General features: G+C 45.5%; 1 protein-coding gene across 1 annotated transcript; it reads left to right on the top strand.

Annotated features, from left to right (window-relative positions):
• The first annotated feature begins 18,432 nt into the window (after positions 1–18,432).
• Positions 18,433–22,781, top strand: LOC141020780 (uncharacterized). Its single transcript, XM_073495722.1, has 6 exons — positions 18,433–18,663; positions 18,795–19,278; positions 19,384–19,849; positions 20,746–21,714; positions 22,128–22,306; positions 22,597–22,781. Exons 1-6 carry the CDS (start codon positions 18,433–18,435, stop codon positions 22,779–22,781), a joined length of 2,514 nt encoding a protein of 837 aa, XP_073351823.1.
• The last annotated feature ends 338 nt before the right edge of the window (positions 22,782–23,119 follow it).

Genomic DNA, 23,119 nt, shown 5'->3' with positions numbered 1-23,119 from the left:
TTATGTCTTAGAAGCACCGCTAGGTGAAGCACCAATCCCTGAGAACCAAGACGTTATGAACGCTTGGCAGCAGCGTGCTGATGATTACTCCCTCGTTCAGTGCGGCATGCTTTACAGCTTAGAACCGGGTCTCCAAAAGCGTTTTGAGAAACATGGAGCATACGAGATGTTCGAGGAGCTGAAACTGGTTTTTCAAGCTCATGCCCGGGTCGAGAGATATGATGTCTCCGACAAGTTCTTCAGCTGTAAAATGGAGGAGAACAGTTCTGTTAGTGAGCACATACTCAGAATGTCTGGGTTGCACAACCGCTTGTCTCAGCTGGGAGTTAATCTCCCGGATGACGCGGTCATTGACAGAATCCTCCAGTCGCTTCCACCAAGCTACAAGAGCTTTGTGATGAACTACAATATGCAGGGGATGGAAAAGACCATTCCCGAGGTATATTCAATGCTAAAATCAGCGGAAGGGGAGATCAAAAAGGAACATCAAGTGTTGATGGTGAATAAAACCACTAAGTTCAAGAAGGGCAAGGGTAAGAAGAACTTCAAGAAGGACGGCAAGGGAATTGCCGCGCCCGGTAAGCCGGTTACCGGGAAGAAGTCAAAGAATGGACCCAAGCCCGAGACTGAGTGCTTTTATTGCAAGGGAAGTGGTCACTGGAAGCGGAACTGCCCCAAATATTTAGCGGACAAGAAGAAGGCCGGCAACACCCAAGGTATATGTGATATACAAGTAATTGATGTGTACCTTACCAGTACTCGTAGTAGCTCCTGGGTATTTGATACCGGTGCGGTTGCTCATATTTGTAACTCAAATCAGGAACTACGGAATAAACGGAGACTGGCAAAAGACGAGGTGACGATGCGCGTCGGGAATGGTTCCAAGGTCGATGTGATCGCCGTCGGCACGCTACCTCTGCATCTACCCACGGGATTAGTTATAAACCTCAATAATTGTTATTTAGTGCCAGCTTTGAGCATGAACATTGTATCTGGATCTCGTTTAATTCGAGATGGCTACTCATTTAAATCTGAGAATAATGGTTGTTCCATTTATTTGAGAGATATGTTTTATGGTCATGCCCCGCTGGTCAATGGTTTATTCTTGATGAATCTCGAACGTGATGCTACACATGTTCATAGTGTGAATACCAAAAGATGTAAAGTTGATAACGATAGTCCCACATACTTGTGGCACTGCCGCCTTGGTCACATTGGTGTCAAGCGCATGAAGAAGCTCCATGCAGATGGACTTTTGGAGTCTCTTGATTACGAATCATTTGACACGTGCGAACCATGCCTCAAGGGTAAGATGACCAAGACTCCGTTCTCCGGAACAATGGAGCGAGCAACCAACTTATTGGAAATCATACATACCGATGTGTGCGGTCCAATGAGTGTTGAGGCTCGCGGAGGATATCGTTATGTTCTCACTCTCACTGATGATTTAAGTAGATATGGGTATGTCTACCTAATGAAACACAAGTCTGAAACCTTTGAAAAGTTCAAGGAATTTCAGAGTGAGGTTGAGAATCAACGTGACAGGAAAATAAAATTCTTACGATCAGATCGTGGTGGAGAATATTTAAGTCACGAATTTGGTACACACTTAAGGAAATGTGGAATAGTTTCACAACTCACGCCGCCTGGAACACCTCAGAGAAATGGTGTGTCCGAACGTCGTAATCGCACTCTATTGGATATGGTGCGATCTATGATGTCTCTTACCGATTTACCGCTCTCATTTTGGGGTTATGCTTTAGAGACTGCCGCATTCACTTTAAATAGGGCACCGTCTAAATCCGTTGAGACGACACCGTATGAATTATGGTTTGGGAAGAAACCTAAGCTGTCGTTTCTAAAAGTTTGGGGATGCGATGCTTATGTCAAGAAACTTCAACCTGAAAAGCTCGAACCCAAATCGGAAAAATGCGTCTTCATAGGATACCCTAAGGAAACTACTGGGTACACCTTCTACCTCACATCCGAAGGCAAGATCTTCGTTGCCAAGAACGGGTCCTTTCTAGAGAAGGAGTTTCTCTCGAAAGAATTGAGTGGGAGGAAAGTGGAACTTGATGAGGTGATAGTCACCCCTTCCGAGTCGGAAAATAGCGCAGCGCGGGAAAATGTTCCAGTGGTGCCTACACCGACGGGGGAGGAAGTTAATGATGATGATCATGAAGCTTCGGATCAAGTTGCCACTGAACTTCGTAGGTCCACAAGGACACGTTCCGCACCAGAGTGGTACGGCAACCCTGTCCTGGAAATCATGTTGTTAGACAACGGTGAACCTTCGAACTATGAAGAAGCGATGGCGGGCCCGGATTCCGACAAATGGCTAGAAGCCATGAAATCCGAGATAGAATCCATGTATGAAAACAAAGTATGGACTTTGACTGACTTGCCCGATGAGCGGCGAGCCATAGAAAACAAATGGATCTTTAAGAAGAAGACGGACGCAGATGGTAATGTGACCATCTACAAAGCTCGACTTGTCGCTAAGGGTTATCGGCAAGTTCAAGGGGTTGACTACGATGGGACTTTCTCACCCGTAGCGAAGCTGAAGTCCGTCCGAATCATGTTAGCAATTGCCGCATACTATGATTATGAGATATGGCAGATGGACGTCAAAACGGCATTCCTTAACGGCTTCCTTAAGGAAGAGTTGTATATGATGCAGCCGGAAGGTTTTGTCGATCCTAAGAATGCTAACAAAGTATGCAAGCTCCAGCGCTCAATCTATGGGCTGGTGCAAGCATCTCGGAGTTGGAACATTCGCTTTGATGAGATGATCAAAGCGTTTGGGTTTACACAGACTTATGGAGAAGCCTGTGTTTACAAGAAAGTGAGTGGGAGCTCTGTAGCATCTCTCATATTATATGTGGATGACATATTATTGATGGGAAATGATATAGAATTCTTGAAAAGTATAAAGGCCTATTTGAATAAATGTTTTTCAATGAAGGACCTTGGAGAAGCTGCTTACATATTAGGCATCAAGATCTATAGAGATAGATCAAGACGCCTCATTGGTCTTTCACAGAGTACATACCTTGACAAGATATTGAAGAAGTTCAGTATGGATCAGTCCAAGAAGGGGTTCTTGCCTGTATTGCAAGGTGTGCAATTGAGCACGGCTCAATGCCCGACCACGGCAGAAGATATAGAAGAGATGAGTGTCATCCCCTATGCCTCGGCCATAGGGTCTATTATGTATGCCATGCTGTGTACCAGACCTGATGTAAACCTTGCCGTAAGTTTGGTAGGAAGGTACCAAGGTAATCCCGGCAAGGAACACTGGACAGCGGTCAAGAATATCCTGAAGTACCTGAAGAGGACTAAGGATATGTTTCTCTTTTATGGAGGTGACGAAGAGCTCGTCGTAAAGGGTTACGTCGACGCTAGCTTCGACACAGATCCGGATGACTCGAAGTCACAGACCGGATACGTGTATATTTTGATAGAGGAGCAGTAAGCTGGTGCAGTTGCAAGCAAAGCGTCGTGGCGGGATCTACATGTGAAGCGGAATACATGGCAGCCTCGGAGGCAGCACAGGAAGCAGTCTGGATGAAGGAGTTCATTACCGACCTAGGGGTGATTCCCAATGCGTCGGGCCCAATGACTCTCTTCTGTGACAACACTGGAGCTATTGCCCTTGCGAAGGAGCCCAGGTTTCACAGGAAGACCAGGCATATCAAGCGTCGCTTCAACTCCATTCGTGAAAGTGTTCAAAATGGAGACATAGATATTTGTAAAGTACACACGGACCTGAATGTAGCAGATCCGTTGACTAAACCTCTCCCTAGGGCAAAACATGATCAACACCAGGACGCAATGGGTGTTCGATTCATCACAATGTAACTAGATTATTGACTCTAGTGCAAGTGGGAGACTGTTGGAAATATGCCCTAGAGGCAATAATAAATGGTTATTATTATATTTCTGTGTTCATGATAATAGTCTTTTATTCATGCTATAATTGTATTGTCCGGAAATCGTAATACATGTGTGAATACATAGACCACAACCTGTCCCTAGTAAGCCTCTAGTTGACTAGCTCGTTGATCAACAGATAGTCATGGTTTCCTGACTATGGACATAGGATGTCATTGATAACGGGATCACATCATTAGGAGAATGATGTGATGGACAAGACCCAACTTAAGCATAGCATAAAAGATCGTGTAGTTTCGTTTGCTAGAGCTTTTCCAATGTCAAGTATCTTTTCCTTAGACCATGAGATCGTGCAACTCCCGGATACCGTAGGAGTGCTTTGGGTGTGCCAAACGTCACAACGTAACTGGGTGACTATAAAGGTGCATTACGGGTATCTCCGAAAGTGTCTGTTGGGTTGGCACGGATCGAGACTGGGATTTTTCACTCCGTGTAAACGGAGAGGTATCTCTGGGCCCACTCGGTAATGCATCATCATAATGAGCTCAATGTGACTAAGGCGTTAGTCACGGGATCATGCATTGCGGTACGAGTAAAGAGACTTGCCGGTAACGAGATTGAACTAGGTATTGGGATACCGACGATCGAATCTCGGGCAAGTAAGATACCGATTGACAAAGGGAATTGCATACGGATTGATTGAATCCTCGACACCGTGGTTCACCCGATGATATCATCGTGGAACATGTGGGAGCCAACATGGGTATCCAGATCCCGCTGTTGGTTATTGACCGGAGAGGCGTCTCGGTCATGTCTGCATGTCTCCCGAACCCGTAGGGTCTACACACTTAAGGTCCGGTGACGCTAGGGTTGTAGAGATATATGTATGCAGAAACCCGAAAGTTGTTCGGAGTCCCGGATGAGATCCCGGACGTCACGAGAGGTTCCGGAATGGTCCGGAGGTGAAGAATTATATATAGGAAGTCCAGTTTTGGCCACCGGGAAAGTTTCGGGCGTTATCGGTATTGTACCGGGACCACCGGAAGGGTCCCGGGGGTCCACCGGGTGGGGCCACCTGTCCCGGAGGGCCCCGTGGGCTGAAAGTGGAGGGGAACCAGCCCCTAATGGGCTGGGGCGCCACTTTGGGCCTCCCCCCCATGCGCCTAGGGTTGGGAACCCTAGGGGGGGGGGGAGTTTCCCCTTGCCTTGGGGGGCAAGGCAACCCCTTCCCCCTTGGCCGCCGCCCCCCCTTGGAGATCCCATCTCCAAGGGCTGCGCACCCCCCTTGGGGGCCTATATAAGGGGGGGGAGGGAGGGCAGCACACCACAGCCTTTGGCGCCTCCCTCCTCCCCTGCAACACCTCTCTCTCTCGCGCAGAAGCTCGGTGAAGCCCTGCCGGAGAGCCGCTACATCCACCACCACACCGTCGTGCTGTTGGATCTCCATCAACCTCTCCTCCCCCCTTGCTGGATCAAGAAAGGAGGAGACGTTGCTGCACCGTACGTGTGTTGAACGCGGAGGTGCCGTCCGTTCGGCACTCGGTCATTGGTGATTTGGATCACGGCGAGTACGACTCCGTCATCCACGTTCATTGGAACGCTTCCGCTCGCGATCTACAAGGGTATGTAGATCCACTCCTTTCCCCTCGTTGCTAGTAGACTCCATAGATGCATCTTGGTGAGCGTAGGAAAATTTTAAATTATGCTACGATTCCCAACACGATCATCACGTGAGATGGAGTAGTTTTCAATGGTGAACATCACAATGTTGATCATATCTACTATATGATTCACACTCGACCTTTCGGTCTCCAGTGTTCCGAGGCCATATCTGCATATGCTAGGCTCGTCAAGTTTAACCCGAGTATTCTGCGTGTGCAAAACTGGCTTACACCCGTTGTATGTGAATGTAGAGCTTATCACACCCGATCATCACGTGGTGTCTCAGCACGAAGAACTGTCGCAACGGTGCATACTCAGGGAGAACACTTATACCTTGAAATTTTAGTAAGAGATCATCTTATAAAGATACCGCCGAACTAAGCAAAATAAGATGTATAAAAGATAAACATCACATGCAATCATAATATGTGACATGATATGGCCATCATCATCTTGTGCCTTTGGTCTCCATCTCGAAAGCATCGTCATGATCTCCATCGTCACCGGCATGACACCATGATCTCCATCATCTTGATCTATATCAATGTGTCGTCACATGGTCGTCTCGCCAACTATTGCTCTTGCAACTATTGCTATCGTATAGCGATAAAGTAAAGCAATTATTTGGCGCTTGCATCTTATGCAATAAAGAGACAACCATAAGGCTTCTGCCAGTTGCCGATAACTTCAACAAAACATGATCATCTCATACAACAACTTATATCTCATCACGTCATGACCATATCACATCACAACATGCCTTGCAAAAACAAGTTAGACGTCCTCTACTTTGTTATTGCAAGTTTTACGTGGCTGCTACGGGCTTAGCAAGAACCGTTCTTACCTACGCATCAAAACCACAACGATTTTTCGTCAAGTATGTGCTGTTTTAACCTTCAAGAAGGACCGGGCGTAGCCACACTCAATTCAACTAAAGTTGGAGAAACTCACACCCGCCAGCCACCTGTGTGCGAAGCACGTCGGTAGAACCAGTCTCGCGTAAGCGTACGCATAATGTCGGTCCGGGGCGCTTCATCCAACAATACCGCCGAATCAAAGTATGACATGCTGGTAAGCAGTATGACTATTATCGCCCACAACTCACTTCCATTCTACTCGTGCATATAACATCTACGCATAAACCTGGCTCGGATGCCACTGTTGGGGAACATAGTAATTTCAAAAAAAATCCTACGCACGCAAGATCATGGTGATGCATAGCAACGAGAGGGGAGAGTGTCGTCCACGTACCCTCGTAGACCGTAAGCGGAAGCGTTATGACAACGCGGTTGATGTAGTCGTACGTCTTCACGATCCAACCGATCCAAGTGCCGAACGCATGGCACCTCCGAGTTCAGCACACGTTCAGCTCGGTGACGTCCCATGACCTCCGATCCAGCAGAGCTTCGCGGGAGAGTTCCGTCAACACAACAGCGTGATGACGGTGATGATGTTGCTACCGACGCAGGGCTTCGCCTAAGCACCGCTACGATATGACCGAGGTGGATTATGGTGGAGGGGGGCACCGCACACGGCTAAAAGATCAATGATCAACTTTTGTGTCTTTGGGTGCCCCCCTCCCCCGTATATAAAGGATGGAGGGAGGAGAAGGCCGGCCCTAGGAGGGGCGCGCCAAGGAAGTAGGATTCCTACTCCTAGTAGGAGTAGGTTTCCTCCTTTCCTAGTCCAACAAGGAGAAGGGGGAAAGAAGGGGGAGGGGAGAAGGAAGGGAGAGGGGGGCCGCGCCCCAAACCCCTTGTCCAATTCGGACTGGGCTTGGGAGGGGCACGAGCCACCTCCTGGCTGCTGCCTCTCCTTCCCACTAAGGCCCATTAAGGCCCATTGACTCCCCGCACGAATACCCGTAGCTCCCCGGTACTCCGAAAAATACCTGAATCACTCGGAACCTTTCCGATGTACGAATATAGCCTTCCAATATATCGATCTTTATGTCTCGACCATTTCAAGACTCCTCGTCATGTCCCCGATATCATCCGGAACTCCGAACAACCTTCGGTACATAAAATCACATAAACTCATAATACCGATCGTCACCAAACGTTAAGCGTGCGGACCCTACGGGTTCGAGAACTATGTAGACATGATCGAGAGTCGTCTCCGGTCAATAACCAATAGCGGAACCTGGATGCTCATATTGGCTCCTACATATTCTATGAAGATCTTTATCGGTCAAACCGCATAACAACATACGTTGTTCCCTTTATCATCGGTATGTTACTTGCCCGAGATTCGATCGTCGGTATCTGAATACCTAGTTCAATCTCGTTACCGGCAAGTCTCTTTACTCGTTCTGTAATACATCATCCCGCAACTAACTCATTAGTTGCATTGCTTGCAAGGCTTATAGTGATGTGCATTACCGAGAGGGCCCAGAGATACCTCTCCGACAATTGGAGTGACAAATCCTAATCTCGATCTATGCCAACTCAACAAGTACCATCAGAGACACCTGTAGAGCACCTTTATAATCACCCAGTTACGTTGTGACGTTTGGTAGCACACAAAGTGTTCCTCCGGTATTCGGGAGTTGCATAATCTCATAGTCATAGGAACATGTATAAGTTATGAAGAAAGCAATAGCAATAAACTAAATGATCAAGTGTTAAGCTAACGGAATGGGTCAAGTCAATCACATCATTCTGTAATGATGTGATCCCGTTAATCAAATGACAACTCATGTCTATGGCTAGGAAACTTAACCATCTTTGATTCAACGAGCTAGTCAAGTAGAGGCATACTAGTGACACTCTGTTTGTCTATGTATCCACACATGTACTAAGTTTCCGGTTAATCAAATTCTAGCATGAATAATAAACATTTATCATGATATAAGGAAATATAAATAACAACTTTATTATTGCCTCTAGGGCATATTTCCTTCAAGAAGACTCATTGCGCTTGGCGTGACCCCCCTTGGAGGCCCGCCATACGCGCATCTGTTTTGTTTAAGGTTATGTTCTTCCCATTAACTTTGTCATTTGTTGAGGAGGTTACTTTGTTGCGTTTTGGCTCCTGTTTCGATGATGCACTCAGCGGATCCTCCGGGGGGGGGGGGGGGGGTCAACAAAATCTTGTTTGCACCTTCTGCTCCAGCCGGCTTCCCAACTGATGCCATCGGGTCCTGTGCCGCAGCACCCCTCTTTCTATTCCCATCCACATCCTCCATGTAGATGTCCGAATCAACCGAGGTGTTCTGCTGTTCATGACCGCACCCTCTGCCTGTTCTCCCAGCTTGGCCCCTGCCTGTTCTACCAGCTTGGCCCCTGCCTCGGCCACCTCTATTACTGTTGCCCCCTTGTCCCCGTCCTTCCCCCGGGCCTCTGCCTGGCCCCTCTAAATCACGTTGCCCTCAGATCTTTGAACACAAGGGCCTTCGGGAGATGGACTCCATCACTACACTCCTTGAAAATGATGTGCAGAGTACATATGGGATTGTGGTGTTTTTTCTTTGTGCGTGTTGTGGCCTTGTGTGTTAGATTAGAGAACGGGCCGGAGAGGAAATTGTTCGTGACGGATACGAACACACGTCACGTGCACACCCAAGTGCACATATCGGCACAGACCCCCTCGAAAACCAACACAAGCCCACGTCGAATCGCAATAAAATCCCTATGCCACCGGGCCCCGCAGACCCACCATCCCCACCCGTCATAAACACAAACCGGGCCACACAAGCACACCCGAGCCTCTGAAGGCTCAACCGCAAAGAGATTTTACACTCACCTCCATGAACGGATGCTCATATATCCTATCCCTATATCCATATGAGCACTTTGGGGAGGCTAAGTTGATAAATTTTAAGTTCATCAACTTGATAATAAAAATAACTCTAATTTTGTTTAAATCGGAGTTGGACGATTTTAGTAGTCTATTCAGTTTTATCCTTTGAACTAAACTTTAGAGTACCCTATAATAAAACACAAGCTAACTATTCATAGAGATCCAACGGCACAAAGCGCTGCATATGGTTTGAATTAGTTTTTTTTAACACAGTACAAACAGATACGCTCATACATACGCACATACACTCTTATGAACTAACGCATGCACACCATACCTCTATGAGCACCTTCGAGAGACCGAGCCTACACATCATCTTGAGATTGACGAAATCGTCATTGACGCCTTCGTGGTCGACGAGAATGTCTCCTGACATAGAACGTACATCGCCAGAAGGCCTGAAATAAATCCAGAAAAATCCAAGCACCAATGTCAAGTTTAGGACTTGAACTTTGGTAGGCTAGATTACCACTGTCCTTCAAATCATCCAACCACAAATTGGTTCGAACTGGGTTACAAGCACATAATGCACTGCTCATTCAACACGAGTGAATAGGTTATTTGCGAGTAGTCTTAGAAGATCTTATGTTTTCATCCTACCAAACAGATCATGGCGATCAACCCACACCCATTCTCTTTCTATTCCGACAGTGGGGCCTCACCTCCTTTTGTATGTGTGCCAGTTTTCGCCTTCTCCCATCGTGCTCATAGACTGACACCACTACGGTTCTAGCCGCCGCATCCAACGCGCAATCGTGCCCTCTTCCTCTGCGGGCTCACCTTTCGCCTTGTCATGTCATGAATTGAAGTTGATTGATAAAAATTGTGAAATATCACAAGTTGGCACAACCATAATGAATACACGTCTGAGTTAACATATCGTACTTATAAGTGGTTCTATCTTTCCATATTGGAAAATAGAAAACGAAATAAAGTTTCATGGTGTCATAACTAATGGCAAAATGAGCATTCTGTTTGAAATGGCATGAACTTTGTCACTACTAGATACATATACTCTACGCCTTTGTTGTGGAAACATTGTTATAAGAAATGCTCAATCTCTCCTATCTAAAAAGCACATAAGGTTCCGTGTGTCCGCTCCCCAGATGTTTGGCTCGCCTCCGCCGTCGCTCCCACCTGTGGTTTTCTGGTCTGTCTCTACCCGGGTTTTTTTTTTCTGTCCCACAAATCAGGTACACCTGTCCCTCTCCCTCTGGCTACTTTTTCCTCCTGAACCCGACTCTAGGGTTCCGTTGGTGGCGGCCGTGAAGACAATGGCGTCAGCAGTTCCACGAGGATGAGCACAATGAGTACGCGGTGGCGGCAGCGGCAGCGGACAAGGCAGAGTGAGCGCACAAGGCAAGGCAAGCCGCCACATCCGAACGGGAGCGCACATGAAGTCTTCCTCCTCTCCATGGTGCCCGACCACACATCCGATAGATGCTCCCCACACCGCGTCCTCCTAGGCTTCTGCTGCCTCCGCCATCACCGTGGGCAATGAGCTAGTCAAGCTGTTGCAGGGGTGATTTACATTTTAGTAATGCCGGATAAACCAAGAATGTCAGTTTTCCTTTGTTGTGATAATAGTGAAAATGGTGTGCAGAGTACATATGGGGTTGGGGTGTGTTTTCTTTCGGAAAATCCTATGTGACGCACGTTGCGTCAAACTATCGAGGGTTCGCAAAGGATTCAGAAGCGAGCGACGCGATCTGGGCCGGCCTGTTAGTGGTTAGCGTAGCTATGCTTTTCTCCGGTTTTGGGAAATCGGTTTCTCTTTTTTCCTGTTGTTTTTTGTGGCTGGTTTTCATTTAGGTTTTTTTTTATTTTCTGTTTCTTTTTTTCTTTTCGTTTTCATTTTTATCTTTTTTGTTTTTTTCTTCTTTTTTCTTTTCTTTCCCTTTTCTGTTTCTCTTTTAAAAAATGCGCAAATTTTGAAAAAATTTATAATTCAAATTTGAAAATATATTCAGGGTTCTAAAAAAATCAATTTTTCAAAAAAATGTTCACAAATTTGATTTTTTCGTGTTTTCAAAAACTGTTCTCAAATTTTTAAAAATGTTTATATTTCAAAATGTTGAAAAAAATTGAAATTTTTCATATTTTCAAAAAATGTTCGTGTTTTCCAAGATAATATTCGCAATTGGAGAAATAAATCGTATTGTATAAAAATTATTTGCACTTTCAAAAAATGTTTAGTAATTTCAGAAAATGTTCGCCGTTACAAAATTTTGTTCACGATTTCAAATATTGTTTCCGTTTATGACATTTGCTCAAAATTTTGAAAACATATTGTTTCTTTTTTATTTATTCTTTCCTGTTTCTTTTTTTGATTTACTCTCCTTTTCACATTTTCTTTCGAATTCCGTATTCTTTTTTTCTTTTCCAATTATTTGTTTATATGTTCGTGTTTTTTCAAAAAATGACCGCATTTCCAAACATTGTTCATGTTTTCAAAAAAAAACTGGAGTTTCCAAAAATGTTATAGTTTTCAAAAATTGTTTGCAAATTCCAAAAAAAGTTTGTGTTTCGAATTTTATTCCAGGGAGTTCCAAAAAGAATTTGTGCATTTCCAAAATTTGTTCATGTTTTTCAACTTTTGGTAATAGTTTAAAAAATGTTCCAGTTTTTAAAAATATGCATATATCCAAAAGGATGTTCGTATTTTTTCGAAATGTTTCCGATTATACAATTTGAAAAGTGTACGCATTCAGTTAAACATTCATTTTTTTTAACATGAAAAAATATTCATGTTTTCGAAATTCGTTCTCAAATTCCAGCAAATGTTCGTGTTTCCCAAAATTGTTCGCATGTTCCAATTTTTTCGGGAGATTAAAAAAATATTCATGTTTGCAAAGTACATTCAGGGTTTTTTATATTTGTTCACAAATTCAAAAAATGGTTGGAATTTTCATAAATGTTCTTGTTAAATTTATTCATAAACACCCAAAATGTTCATGTTTTCAAAAAAAATTGCAATTTTGAAAAATTGTTCGCAAATTTATAAAATTGTTCACATTTTGTTTATGTGTTTCAAAAAGCTTTCCTGTTTTAAAAAATGTTAGTGTTGTAAAAAAATGTTCACGTTTTCAAATTTTTGTTCAGAATTTCAACCTTGTTCACTGATGGAAAATAGTTCACTGTTTTCAGCAAATGTGAGTTTCCTAGAAAGAATTCACAGATTTGATAGATGGTTGAGTTTCTAAAATATTTCCGTTTTGAAAAACTCTTTCAGTTTGAAACTTCAAATGTTTCAGATTTGCCGCTAGCTTTTAGTTCTTCTAGTTTCGCGCTGAGTTATGAACGAGAGCTAACGTTCGGTCCATTGGCTAGCGACACTCGCACATCTACGTGAGAACCTGTGTTCAAATCCAGGCGGGCACATTTCCTGTTTTTGGATTTTTAGCGCTACAGTGCCGTATCTATTTTTTTAGGGGCATAGCTAAGCTTTATTTATCATAGACCACTTGAAGTGGTATACAAAAACGATCATGGAGGTGGATGAGCCAAATGTGTCGCCTCAAGAGTGTTTGAAAACTTAACTAACCTATCTGCATCAGTATTTGATGCGCGAGCTTCAAAAGTAAACTTATCGAATCTAGCATACAGAGTAGCTGCTCGCGACACCCTCTAATGGGCCAGCCCGGTTATGCTCGCCCCTGTGCGTCGCAGATCTGTTTGACGCAAAACGCGTCGAATAGGAGATCCCTTTTCTTTCTGCGTGTTCGGCCTTGTGGGTGAGTTAACAGGCCGGAGAGGAGGATACCGCTGGACCTTGTTCGTAACCGATACGAAGACACGTCACGCGCACACCCAACCCACCTCATATCGGCACAGATCCCCTCGAAGCCCAACATATGCCCGCCCCGAATCGCCCTCCTCCACGCACCGCATCAAATACCCCTAAAAAAACACACCACATCATATCCCTCAGCCATTGGGCCCCGTAACCCGCCGATTTCGCCGTAAGCTCATAATATCAATGTGAGGCTTTCCATCCTTTAATTGCGAGGTCTTCATCTCTTTGAAAAATCGTGCACACACATGCAGACTTGTCCGTAAGCTCATAATATCAATGTGACCTTTCGTATGCATCAGATGAGGCACACAAACCTTCAGGATTTTTTGTTGAAGAGCAAAATAACAACATAGTTAGCAATATTAGTTTAGCTTTAAAAGAATTTATGCAAAAGATGGACTCGTGTCATACTGGTAAAAAAATCTTACCATGCCATTTCCATGGATGTTACCGTAGTTCAACACGTGGACTAGTGGCACGTATTGACGATAATGTGGAGGAGTTTCCTAATTGTTATTGAAAGTCTCAACATAAATAATAAATGAGACAAGATGATCTTTCTCTTCATAAGTTAGTTCAGAGCCATCAGTGTAGTGGGTTTTGTCTACTATCTTCCACACATTTTTTGAAGAATGTAAATAAGCTGTCAATGGAAATAAACCGTCAATGATTTTTAAATAAACAATATAAATTATTTAATAAATTTATTTCACAAATTCACAAATAGGTAGAATTGGAAGTGTGTCCACCTCCACCCAAATGTCGATATTATTGTCAATTTCATCTTCGGGCCGAATATCGAAGATTATTTTCATATCCTCCTTAAATTCGTAGGCCTTGCAAAGTCCTCTCCAAGTTAAGCAACCAAAAGGTGAGCTGTTTTGTGCATTAAATAGCTTAACCGAAAAAGTGAAACCATGCTTCGTCCTAAGATGAGCTCTCTTCGTCTCCGTTCTCTCGCTATCTTCCAAACCAAGCTTTTCCAAGACATACGGTCTTGCATGACATGGGATGAACTACTCAAATTGTAAAAAAAAAATTAGAAATTACGCGTTGAAGCCAAAACTCACAAGTCATGCTTAATTACGAAAAAATACTTGTCATTGTTACATACCGTAAAAACATCGAAAGTCTCCTACATCACGATGGTGAAGCACCTACCATTTTGCAGATGAGGCATCCTGTGGCACATACCCCGGTCATCTTCACAGTAGCCGCACTCAGGGATCCTGTCGTCGTTAGACATTTCCTGTGTTCATAAGTCAAAGATTAAAAATCAACAACAAATAACCGGAACTCAACACACAGATCATTATTATTCATCACGGGTTGACTTTTGGTCTGTTGAGTCTTTCCTTGAAAACTCTCATCTCAAGTGGTGTATATGGTGGGCACTCCCTCTCTGATATATTCGATCGTCGATGATAGTCGCTCTTCCCTTCGTTCGCGAGTGTATTACACCAAAATGTCTAGCACACGGGAACGAAGGAGAAGCGACCCCCACGATAACAGTCGGGATTCTTCCTCCCTAACATTTACCGATGGTCGCTCCTCCGTTCATTCGAAAGTGCATTACATCAAATGTCTACCACCTCCGAATGAAGACGAAGCGACCCCCACGACAACAGTCGGGATTCTTCCTCTCTCATATTTCGACAGTATATGGTTGACTCTCCCTCACAAATATTTCGACCATTGGTGATGGTCGCTTCCCCTCCTCCTCTCGTCCATTACCAAGGTATATCACGAGAAGAAAGAAAGGAAGCGACCCCACGACAACAGTCAACATCATTCCTTCAAGAATAGACCAAAAGTCAGACAAGGAGCCCCGACAGAATGAGAGTCAACCCGTTACCTATATCGAGTAATGACATAAAAAAATGACCTATGGTTTGCCGGGATGTCATTTACTTCCTGTACTGGCAAATCATGGGCACTCGATATTTCTTACTTTATAGCACAACTCATGCTTAAATCCACAGAAAATTCCGGCATGGCCTTTGCAAAAGTAGGACATATCGAGCGTCTGAAATTTGACAGAACGGAAATGAATCAACACTCCGGAAAAACATAGGCCACTTGGATTTTCCCTGCAATACAAAGATGTCCATACACATATAAAGATGTTTAAACTTGAAATGCTATCCAAATCAATTATCAAAAAACTAGCTTCACATTGTCACAACTACTCATCTACTACTACTACGTCTATAAAAACATCTATGAAATCACATAGACCACATAGACCGTGTTTACTCACTATAGACGATGGTTGTCGACCGGGCGCGGGTGTCGTCGGTGATCTTCTAGGCGTCATCGACCGGCTCGTCGGTGATCTAACCTATGCCACATGAGCATTTAAACTTGGTGCTCATTGCATTTCAATGGTTCAAAATATCGACAAAATCATTTCAATATATCTTATAATCCGAACATTTCATTCGGAAAAGAAGCATAACTGAATAGGTCTATCTCTCTCCCCCTCTCTCTCTCTCTATCTATCTATCTATCTATCTATCTAAATTTGGCAATGTGAGATTGACATAACTAAATACCCTAGTTCTACTCTATTCAACACTTACTAAAAATTTCTATTACTAAAATTGATATACCTAAATTTTCTTACTACAAACTTCTATTACTAAATTTGATACCTAAACATTTCTCATATAGCATTCCAATACGTTTCTATATTGAAAATTTTCTACACCTAAAAATTTCTATTACTCATTTTTTTACTAAAAATTTCTATTACTAAAATTTCAAAAAAAAGGGAGGAAGGTGGAGGGAGGGATGAGGGAGGAAGGTGGAGGGAGGGAGAAGAAGGACGGATGAGGCAGGGACAAGGAGGACGGACGAGGCAGGAGGGAGGTGGGAAGGAGGAGGCAGGAGGGAGGAGGGAGAGGGAGGTGGAAGGAGGGAGGGAGGCAAGGAGGTGGAGGGAGGAGGAGGAGGGGGTGGTGGAAGGAGGAGGGAGGAGCTATCTCGGTGGAGGAGGAGCAGGAGCATCGGCGGCGGCTGGTGATGGCTGTGGCCGGGCAACGGCCGTGGTCATGGACGGTCGGTGCCGGGGAGACAGTGGAGAGGGAGAGTGAGAGTGGAGTGGAGAGGGAGAGTGAGGGGCGGCCGTGCGAAGAGGATATGATGGGCTTAGCAGCAACACGGGTTAGGGAAACGCGCTACTGCTAAACGCCATAGTAGTAGCGTCAGGTTAGCGGTCCACGCTACAACTAAGATGGGCCCACCTGCCGGAACAGTACACCGGTAGTGGTAGCGATGTGTCGTATTCCCGCGCTACTGCTATTAGTTTAGCAGTAGCGGGTTTTTCCGAGAACGCGCTACTGCTACGGGTAGCCCCAGGGGGTTAGGTTGGGACCACTTAGCTGCAGTTTTCGGTGGGCAGCCAGCGCTACTGCTATAGGATTACATGCAGTGCCGGTTTATACCCAGTGCTACCGTGAAGTAGCAGTAGCAGTGGCCCTGTTCCCCGTGCTACTGTAAAGTTTCTACCTATAAGGTATTTCCTAGTAGTGCGCTCAAGGTGGAGATTAAACAGTTGCATGATGAGGGTTTTGCTTGTTAAGAAGACTAATTTGATGAGGGACGAGAGGGATAAGCTGAGCAAGGAGAGGGATGAGCTGAAGCAGGAGAGAAAACCCCTCAGGGCAAAGAGATGGAGAGGGCAATCGAAAGAAGCTTCGCCCGCTGAGGGTAACCCTTGATGAAGTGTAGATCTTTAACTAGCTAGTCCATCTTGAGTTGATGAGTAACTTGACTAGATGAGTAACTTTTGTGAAGTTTAATTAACTTTGTTAAGTTGATGAGTATCTTGTGTTAATGAGTATCTATTGAGTAACTAGCTAGTACCTTCTGTGAAGTACAATTATTTAGTTTGTGAAGTAAAATATTTTTTATTACCAAAAAAATCAATTTGCTGTCGTTGGCCAACAAGGAACAACGGTGTTAAGATGAAATTACTGTTGGCGCTGGCCATGTGGCATAGAATACTGTTGGCATGGGCTCCAACGCCACCGCTATTTTTAGCAATGGCGCCAAACTGGTATCATCGAGCGTCCACGCCAGCAAGGGCGTTTTTGCTATGCCATAGCTACACTTTCTACAGTAATGACGAATGATGTTGACATATTTTTCCTACTCTAAAAGTATATTTCGGGGTTCTATTTTACTGCAAAGAGTTTGGGCGCCTATCTTCTTGATTGAAAAGATGCCCCGTTCCTCCCATGTACTCTCTCTATAATTCTCCATCCGTCCCATAATATGAAACACTTTTGCAAGCTAATTAAAACAGCTTGCAAAAACTCTTATATTGTGGGACGGGGGAGTAGTTTATCAGAAATAAGGTACAACAATAATCAGCAGATATATCAGTTCAGTGAGTTCTGTTTACCGGGTCCTTCGAATTCTTGCAGCTCCTTCAGAACTCCATGCATGCTTTATTTCTTGCTTGAGGTCAACACCAACGAACTTATGCGTCTGCAAAAAAAAAAAAATTGTGGGCTTACTAACAGGTTCACAGGTGTAATTATGATGCTAGGGTAATACTGTAATGTCTGCTATAGTCGATCATGATCAAAGAATATTTTTTTTGCGGGGTATGATCAAAATAATTCATTTTCATAGCACAGAGAATAACACAAAAGTACCACTAATAAACGTCAAGAGACGGAAACCTGATCTTTTCCCTAGTTCCGAGTGTCATATCCCTCCCATTGATTTAAGTATGCTCCCTCTTCTCCTCCGTTTTTACATGTGAGATAGGAAAGTAAGAGTTAATCAGACCATTAATTAATGAGATCAACAGTTCAGATCTATTATGTACTCTTACCATTCATGTGAAAAGAGGGGGTAAGAGGGAGCATGTTAAAACTGCTCTTAATCGTTAACTTCATTTTGTTCTTCCAATATTAATGAACCATCGAGAAAAAAGAAAACCACGTAATAGTGTGGTAGCCAGTCGGGGACACATGTACATTTTGTTAAACATTGTACATACGGTATAACTATAAACCGCATATTGTGTGTGTGCGTGTAGTTGTTGTACTTCTAGTTAGGCTGTTGAGATTAGATCTTATCCTTGTTTGTAACTTGGAGATCAATCCACGGCATAACGACCTTGTAATCCTGCGGCCTTTGTGCCTATATTAACACGTACGCGTCCCTGCTAGCAGCATATGCTTAAGCATCATTTTCTACATGGTATCAGAGCCTCTCTCTTCCAACGCATCTAGATCATGTCGTCCTCCTCCTCTCCCGTCGCCATGGCCTCCAGTTCCCTCTCATCGCTCGGCCACACCATCATCGAGAAGCTAACCAGGGAAAACTTCCTGGTGTGGAAGGCGCAAGTCCTGCCGCATATCAAAGCGGTAGGGGTGATGGGCTACCTCGATGGCTCGATCAAGGAGCCGAACACCGTCCTCCTCTTTGAGAAGGAAATTGCGGACGGGAAGAAGGAGACCGTCACCATGCCCTACCCGGAGTACTTCATCTGGGTAACGCAGGATCAACACGTGCTCACGTTGCTGATTGCTTCTCTCTCTCGCGCGATGTTCTCATGCAAGTCTCGAACCACACCACCTCTGTTAGCATCTGGCAAGCCCTACTCTAGAGTTTTTCATCACAGTCCAGGGCACGCACCATCCAGCTTCGTTCTATCCTAGGGAACACACGCAAGGGGGATCTCTCGGCAGCAGCCTACCTCACCAAGATAAAGGGCATCGCCGATGAGCTCGCAGCCGCCGGGAAGCCCCTTGGAGAAGATGACCTCGTCGACCAGGTTCTCCAAGGCCTGCTGCACGAACCCGATTACAACGGCTTCCCTATTTCCACACGCGTCGCCATGGATCAACAGATCGGGCTCACTGAGCTCTTTTCGTTGCCCTTAGCGGCTGAGGCCCGCATCACCGCCCAGCAGGCGACTTTCTCCCCCAACCACTCCGCCAACCTCGCATCCCACGGCGGAGACCGCGGCGGTAACTACAGCCGTGAAGGCGGCAGCAGCGGCGGACGTGGCGGCTACAACAACAACTCCGGCCCTCCTTGCTACAACGACAACTCTGGCGGCGGCTCCTCTGGTGGTGCGCCGCGCAAGCAAGGTGGTGATCACGGTGACCACGAACGATGCCAGATCTGCAAATAGGAAGGCCATGGAGCGTGGCGCTGCAGGAAGCGTTACGACAAGGGCTACAACAATAACGTCTGCAACCCCGCAGGAGGTGGTGGTGGCGGCAACAGTGGTGGTGGCGGCGGTGGCAGTGGCGGCCAACATAGCGCTGCCAATGCAGCACACTCATATGGCATAGATACCAACTGGTATATCGACACCGGTGTGACCGATCATGTCACCAGAGAACTGGAAAAGCTTGCTGTTCGAGACCGCTACACCGGCAACGAACAGATTCACACTGCTAGCGGACAAGGTATGGACATTGCGCACATCGGCCACTCAGTTTTATCTACTCCCTTCGGGTCGTTGAATTCGAACAATATTCTTCATGTTCCTAATTCTGAGCAAAGTCTCCTTTCTGCCTACCAACTCATGAAAGATAATCACGTGTTTATTGAACTTCATCCTGAAACTTTTCTGGTCAAGGATCAGGCTACCCGGAGGACCATACTTCAAAACAAGAGTAAATGGCGTCTGTTCCCTGTGACCGGAAGGCAGAGTGCTCCCCAATGGCAAGTGCTTGGAGCGACCACACCATCTACATCCCGGTGGCACAAGCGTTTAGGGCATCCCTCTCTTCCGGTAGTCCAGAAAATTGTTCAAGATTTCAATCGCCCCGTGTCCAATAAACAAGATCATCTTTTAGTTTGTGATGCGTGTAAGATGGCCAAGAGCCATCAACTTCCTTATCCTAGCTTAATTAGTGAATCCAACGCTCCTTTAGAGCTTATTTTTTCAGATGTTTGGGGTCCTGGACCCATCTCTGTAGGCAGACAAAAATATTATGTCAATTTTATTGATGATTTCAGCAAGTTTAGTTGGATCGATTTGCTTAAGAATAAATCTGATGTGTTTGAGAAGTTTCATCTTTACAAGCTCATGTTGAACGTTTGTTTAACCGCAAAACTATTGCCATGCAAACGGATTGGGGAGGTGAATACCAAAGTCTGAATTCTTTCTTTGTACGCATTGGCGTCACCCACCATGTCTCCTGCCCTCATGCGCATCAACAGAATGGATCCGCCGAACGAAAACATCGGCACATAGTGGAAGTTGGTCTTTCTCTTTTGGCTCATGCACTTATGCCTCTGAAGTTTTGGGATGAAGCGTTCCACATAGCCGTGTATCTCATTAATCGTGTTCCTAGTAGAGTCATCAAAAATCAAACTCCACTAGAACGTCTTTTTGGCACTAAACCCAACTATAGCTTTCTCCGCATTTTTGGTTGTGCCATGTGGCCAAACTTGCGCCCTTTCAATAAGCACAAACTTGAGTTCCGCTCCAAGCAATGTGCTTTCTTGGGTTATAGTAGTCTCCACAAAGGACATAAATGCGTAGACATCTCCTCCGGGCATGTCTATATTTCTCGAGATGTCGTCTTTGATGAACAAGTTTTTCCCTTTGCTAGTCTCCATCCCAATGCCGGCGCGCAACTTCGCAAAGAACTTGTTCTGTTACCCTCCCATCTCCTACCCTCACCCAACTTCGTTCCAGGGGGATTCGATGCTACTGGTCCTGTGTCAATGGCTAATACTTTTGATGAAGGGTCTACTGATAGTGTGCAGGAAACAGGGCCGGCCAATCATGAAGAAATTGGTGAAAATACTCATGATTTTATGCAGCACACAGAAGATCCGGGCGCAGCCTCCGATGCTGATTCTGGCGGGCGAATCTCCTCGGGATCCGGCGCTGCAGCTGCGTCAGGCGCATCTCCAGCGGGATCGCCGCCAACAGATGGGACGGGCAGTCGGCCAGGCGGGCCCTCTGTCACCTTGTCCCCTGGTCGGGCCATCCCAGCCTCGGTGCGGGGCGTGGCCCCCTCCTCTGTGATCGAGCACGACCCACGTGGCCACCCTGGCGCGGGCTGCACTAGCCCGGGTGCGTCGGGCCCCTCCCAGCCGCTGGCGCTGAGTCCGCCTTGGCCAAGTGGCGGTTCAGCAGCGGGTGCTGCGGCTGGATCTCCACAGGAGTTCTCCCTCGTATCTGGTGCGGCTGACTCCGGATCCTCTGTGGCCAACTCCGATTATGTTGTCTCTGCTTCGTCCAACACGCTACAAATTCAGGCTGATCGACCAGCTCCGCCTTCTGCTCTGCGTACGCACACCAGGTCTCAGAGTGGTATTGCTAAACCAAAAGTTTACAAAGATGGGTGTATTCGTTGGGGGTCTTTTCGTGCCACAGGTGAACCAAGGAATTTACAAGATGCTCTTGGTGATCCAAAGTGGAGGAAGGCGATGGATGAGGAGTACTCAGCTCTCATGGATAACAAAACGTGGCGTTTGGTTCCACTTGTCAAAGGGAGGAATGTGATTGACTGCAAATGGGTGTCCAAGATAAAGAGGAAGTCTGATTGCACTATTGACAGGTACAAGGCACGGTTAGTTGCCAAAGGCTTCAAGCAAATGTATGGCTTTGACTATGAGGATACCTTTACCCCGTGGTAAAAGCTGTTACTATCCGGTTAATTATTTCCATTGCAATCTCTCGAAATTGGTGCATGCGTCATCTAGATGTAAATAAAGCATTTTTGCATGGTGTTCTGGAAGAGGATGTCTTTATGAGGCAACCTCCTGGGTATGAAATCTCAGTCTGACCACAACATGTCTGCAAGCTTGATAAAGCACTATATGGCTTGAAACAAGCACCAAGTGCCTGGTATTATCGATTGTACGCCAAACTACGATCCCTTGGCTTTCTTGCTTCAAAAGGAGATACCTTGCTGTTCTTCTATCATCCGCATGGAGTAACTATTTTTATGCTCATATATGTTGATGATATTATTGTTACAAGCTCCTCATCTAAAGCAGTTGCAGCTCTTCTTAAGGATCTAAGTATGGATTTTGCACTGAAAGATTTAGGTGCTTTGCACTTCTTCCTTGGTATTGAGGTGAAAAATGTTGCTAGTGGAGTTCTTCTGTCACAAGAAAAATATGTGCAAGAGATACCTCAACGGATGGGAATGACAGGATGTAAACCCTCTCCTACTCCCTTGTCCACCTCCGAAAAGTTATCTCTTCATGATGGAGATATCCTTACAGCAGAAGACTCCACCCGGTACAGGAGTATTGTGGGAGCATTACAGTACCTAACATTGACTCGGCCAGATATTGCATATGCTGTTAACAAGGTTTGTCAGTTCTTGCATGATCCCACTACTCATCATTGGACTGCTGTAAAAAGGATACTCAGATATCTTCAAGGAACAAAGAGTCATGGGCTTAAGCTTTGCAAGTCAGACTCGATGCGTTTTCTCATGCAGATTGGGCAGGCTGCCCTGATGACAGGAGATCCATAGGAGGTTTTGCAGTATTTCTTGAAGGTAACCTGGTCTCATGGAGTGCTCATAAGCAGGCTACCATCTCTAGGTCAAGCAGAGAGGCTGAGTACAAGGCTCTAGCTAATGCCACTGCTGAAGTTATCTGGGTTCAGAACATGTTGACATAGTTGGGTATTCATCATCCCAAGGCAGCATCAGTATGATGTGACAATTTGGGTGCCACATATTTATCTGCTATTTCATGCTAGGACAAAGCACGTAGAGATAGACTACACACTAGTAGAAAACAGGGCTTTGGTCCAGGTAGGGTAAGCCCATTAATCCCGGTTCAGTCAAGAACCGGGACCCATGGGGGCATAGGTCCCGGTTAGTGAGGCCAGGGGGTCGGCCGGGCCTCATGGGGCATTGGTCCCGGTTCATCTAGCCCCTTTGGTCCCGGTTCCAGACACGAACCGGGACCAATGAGCCTCGCTCATGGCCCACAACCATTGGTCCCGGTTCGTGG

The sequence above is a fragment of the Aegilops tauschii genome, chromosome 3 (genome assembly GCF_002575655.3).
Source record: "Aegilops tauschii subsp. strangulata cultivar AL8/78 chromosome 3, Aet v6.0, whole genome shotgun sequence".
Classification (NCBI taxonomy): Eukaryota; Viridiplantae; Streptophyta; class Magnoliopsida; order Poales; family Poaceae; genus Aegilops; species Aegilops tauschii.
Note: the sequence above shows the minus strand (reverse complement) of the source record. Positions and strands in the feature narration are given on the sequence as shown.

Coding starts and splice junctions, on each gene's coding strand:
- LOC141020780 (XM_073495722.1), top strand. CDS start 18,433: ATGGCCTCCAGTTCCCTCTCATCGCTCGGCCACACCATCATCGAGAAG. Junction 19,850..20,745: donor AGGCAGAGTGCTCCCCAATG/GCAAGTGCTTGG, acceptor TCCCTTTGCTAG/TCTCCATCCCAATGCCGGCG. Junction 22,307..22,596: donor ACGGATGGGAATGACAGGAT/GTAAACCCTCTC, acceptor TTTCTCATGCAG/ATTGGGCAGGCTGCCCTGAT.